Consider the following 4,020-nt stretch of genomic DNA (forward strand, 5'->3'; position numbering starts at 1 on the left):
CATCAACACACAGGATTTCATGCAAGATCTTCAATCAAGATGGCGGGGGCCGGCTCTTCGTGCTCAAATGGATGAGGTAAGTATGATTTTTTATTTGTTTTTACCGCCATTCAGAAAATTTTTTATTCACTATCTCGAAGCACAAGGAAATTCGGCTTTGCGGCAAACAAGATTTTTCCTGAAATTCATATCGAAATTCACTTTATGGACTTCGATTCGCTCAACACTAATCTCTATGTCTGATGGTGGCTAATATTTATTTCTGTGTATAACATGACTTAGTGGAATCCCCTTGGTGCTAGGACACATTGGTTAACTGTTATTAATATATTTTTTTATATTTTTAATATACGCATTGAGTTCTGTGTATGCAGAGATCAAGAATGAAGAAATGGTAAAGGAACATGTTTGATTCTCTTCCCGGTTCCCGACTGTCTCTGGTCTCTTGAAGGGTTCTTTCATAAATAAATTTTGCTTATGGCAATTTTGATTTCTTTATTCCGTAAGCTGTAGATGATAGGGTTACACAGAGGAGTGACAATGGTGTTAAGTAATGATAACATTTTATTCAGATTTAAGGAGTATCCTCTTGATGGTGCCACATAAAGAGCAATAAGTGTCCCATAATAAGTAGACACAACCATAAGATGGGAACTGCAGGTAGAGAAGACCTTCTGTCTGCTACTGGTGGAAGAGAGCTGAAGGATGGAGGAGAATATGCAGATATATGTCCCTATGACAAACAATAACTGAGTGAAGACAATTGTCATGACTGTAACGGACACATGGATTTCTACACTTTTTGTATCTGAGCAGGAAAGCTGAAGAAGAGGAGCAAGATCACAGAAAAAATGGTCAATGATGTTTGGGCCACAGAAGTCTAATTGGAATATAAGGATCTCTGTGATCATTGACAAAAGGAAACCAGCCAACCAACATGTCATAGCCAAAGAGTGAGGTAGAGTGTGGTTCATGATAGCTGCATAATGTAGTGGGTTACAGATGGCCAAGTAGCGGTCATAGGACATCACCGAAAGAAGAGCACTTTCAATGAGTGCAGAAGCACCAAAGAAGTACAACTGTATGTCACAAGAAAGAGCAGATATGTAACATGTTCTCGATGCAATGACTCTCAGGGTGTTTGGACCAACATTGGTACTTATCAGTATGTCACAGACGGAAAGGTGAGTCAGAAAGATGTACATCGGTGACTTCAGCTGAGAAGTAGAGGACACTAGTCCAATAATAAGAAGGTTCCCGAACATAGTGACCACATAGATGATGAGCAGAATAAGGAACACAAACAACCAGAACGTGTGAAGGCCTGGAAATCCCAAAAGTATAAATTCATAAACTGTGGTCTGATTGTAAACAGGCATCATGAAACTGTGAGAGGAGATAGATACAAAAAATTATAATGTATCCAAATAAGTTAATGAATATTGCCAAATAAGCAATATGGAATATGAGACATGCAGTATGTGTCTGCATCTTTCTGGAGAAATTGTGGCTTCTTCTAAGGTGTATCAGAAGGACCAGAGTCCTGGAAGATATTTGAGATGTGCATTGTTCATTAGTGTTGGGCGCGAATATTCGAATCGCAAATTTTAATCGAGGATATCGCCACTTTGAGAATTCGCGAACCCATGATCCCACCCTGCTTCTTGCCTGTGGGCCAATGAGAAGGTAGCAATGTCTTTGTCTGAGCTTAGCAACATCCCTAGCAACCAATAGGAAAGTTGCCGACCCCTTAGTATATAAGAACCTCCCTCAGGAAACTTCTAGCAGCTTGAAAAATGTAGCTATAGTGACCCACACCTGTATTGCGCTGGCAATACGCGCATATTACATTGCCGATTTTCACAATCAAGAAAATAATGGCGAATTCTTGAATTCTCAAATTTATGACGAATATTCGCCCAAATATTCGCAAAATATAGCGAATTTGAATATTGCCCTTGCCGCACATCACTATTGTACATATCCTAGACACTATTGTACAGAGCCTTTGACCCAATAGAAATGAATATTATATTTACAAAGCAGATGCAAGATTTTCAAATTGCCGTTTCTTCTCCAATACATTGCTCCAGTGTGTCTAATAGAAACTGAAGGAACTGAAGGCAAATCTCCTTACATTTTGTATATAAAGCTCCTAGACAAAGCAACAAGCTTTCAGACTCCAAACTTGTGTGTGGTCTGATTCTGCAGTCATTTCCTTCTACCTACGACTTTTTGACCCCACTTTTTTACATAGACTTTTTTTACATCCTACTACAAACTAACAACTAGCTGCAGGATTTTTGGCAAAGTAAATGTGTAAAAAAAAACAGTGAAAATGTGTCGGCTTTCTGTGCATGAAACCAGCTTGAAGGAGCTTTGTGACGGAGCCTCATTTTTTCGAGGTGTGTATGGGGGACCCTCAAATCCTCTCTCGTCACAAGTGGTAAAAAAATAGAAAATTTTTGCTCCGTTTTATGCACTGCACATTTTATAAGTTTCAGTCTCAAATTAAATTTTGTAATTTGTTTCTATAATTGTCATCCCTTTATGTGTGAATCAATCAGACAAAATATACAACATTGGGAAGTAAGGTCTTCTCCATCCATCTCTATTTCTAGTTTATTTGGACTTGGTCCATCTCAAGGGTATGGACATGTACCAATTGTCACATTGTTGTTTTTGGGGAATATTATTTTTTAATCAATTCAATTGAAAATGTACTATATCCTGAGTATTTTAAATACCTCACCAATATTTAATGTGGTAAGTCTTCCAGACATCTTCCAGATGTCAGATTGTGTTTGGTGATGGTTATGTGGAATGATTTGCCATAGGCTATTCACTCGATTGTACAGCTGCTGGATAAAGTCATCCTTCTTCATAGCAATTAAAACAAGTTTAAAATGTTACAGTTTTTTTTTCCCAAAATGTCCTAATTTCCTCCCAATCCATGCTTAGTGAAATGCAATGCCAGAATGCAATGGATTTACTTACTTACAATGGATTTACTTACTTACTCTGGAAGCTCATTGTATCGTCTTCTGTTTCTCACATAAATTGATGATTAAAATCCAGCTCGTAGGATGTGCTTCTGTTTATAGATGTTTCCAGATCTCCTTATAAACAAAATAAATAAATAAAAAAAATCAAGGCAAGAACTCTCAGAAGAATAAACCTGTGTAAATTATACAAATAAGTCACAAGGGGAAAATACAATGATCTGTGATTTACTAACAATTCTAATAATGTAGAGGAAAAAATGATGATATCACTCACTGTATCCATAAAGTACAGTACACAAGTTGATTAGCTTTTCAAAAACTTAAAAAAATAAAGATTTTGTAATATTGTGGATGTTCGGGTTTGAGAAGTTCGGCCGAACTTCCCGGAAATGTTCGGGTTCGGGATCCGAACCCGAGCCGAACTTCGTCCCGAACCCGAACCCCATTGAAGTCAATGGGGACCCGAACTTTTCGGTACTAAAAAGGCTGTAAAACAGCCCAGGAAAGGGCTAGAGGGCTGCAAAAGGCAGCAACATGTAGGTAAATCCCCTGCAAACAAATGTGGATAGGGAAATGAATTAAAATTAAAATTAAATAAATAAAAATTAACCAAAATCAATTGGAGAGAGGTCCCATAGCAGAGAATCTGGCTTCACGTCACCCACCACTGGAACAGTCCATTCTCAGATATTTAGGCCCCGGCACCCAGGCAGAGGAGAGAGGTCCCGTAACAGAGAATCTGTCTTCATGTCAGCAGAGAATCAGTCTGCATGTTGTCGGAATATTTATGCTGTCTCCGATTGACAGTCTATATGATTTATGTGAATAAATTAAAATCGGTAATAAAGGAGATTCTAACTTATTATCATAAATATCAAGCTAAAACAAGCTCGTGATCTGCGTTGAATTGAAGACAAAACCCAGTTATAGACAAAATATATATGTAATTTATTAATACAATTTATAGTGCAAAATAATATATATAATAAAATTGGCGGTAATAAAATTCACTCAA

General features: G+C 37.5%; 1 protein-coding gene across 1 annotated transcript; it reads right to left on the reverse strand.

Annotated features, from left to right (window-relative positions):
- Positions 1 to 458: 458 nt before the first annotated feature.
- Positions 459 to 1,379, reverse strand: LOC122929198 (olfactory receptor 6F1-like). Its single transcript, XM_044282704.1, has one exon. The coding sequence runs from the start codon at positions 1,377 to 1,379 to the stop codon at positions 459 to 461; it is 921 nt and encodes a 306-aa protein (XP_044138639.1).
- Between the last annotated feature and the right edge of the window lie 2,641 nt (positions 1,380 to 4,020).

The sequence above is a fragment of the Bufo gargarizans genome, chromosome 2, assembly GCF_014858855.1.
Source record: "Bufo gargarizans isolate SCDJY-AF-19 chromosome 2, ASM1485885v1, whole genome shotgun sequence".
NCBI classification, from domain to species: Eukaryota; Metazoa; Chordata; class Amphibia; order Anura; family Bufonidae; genus Bufo; species Bufo gargarizans.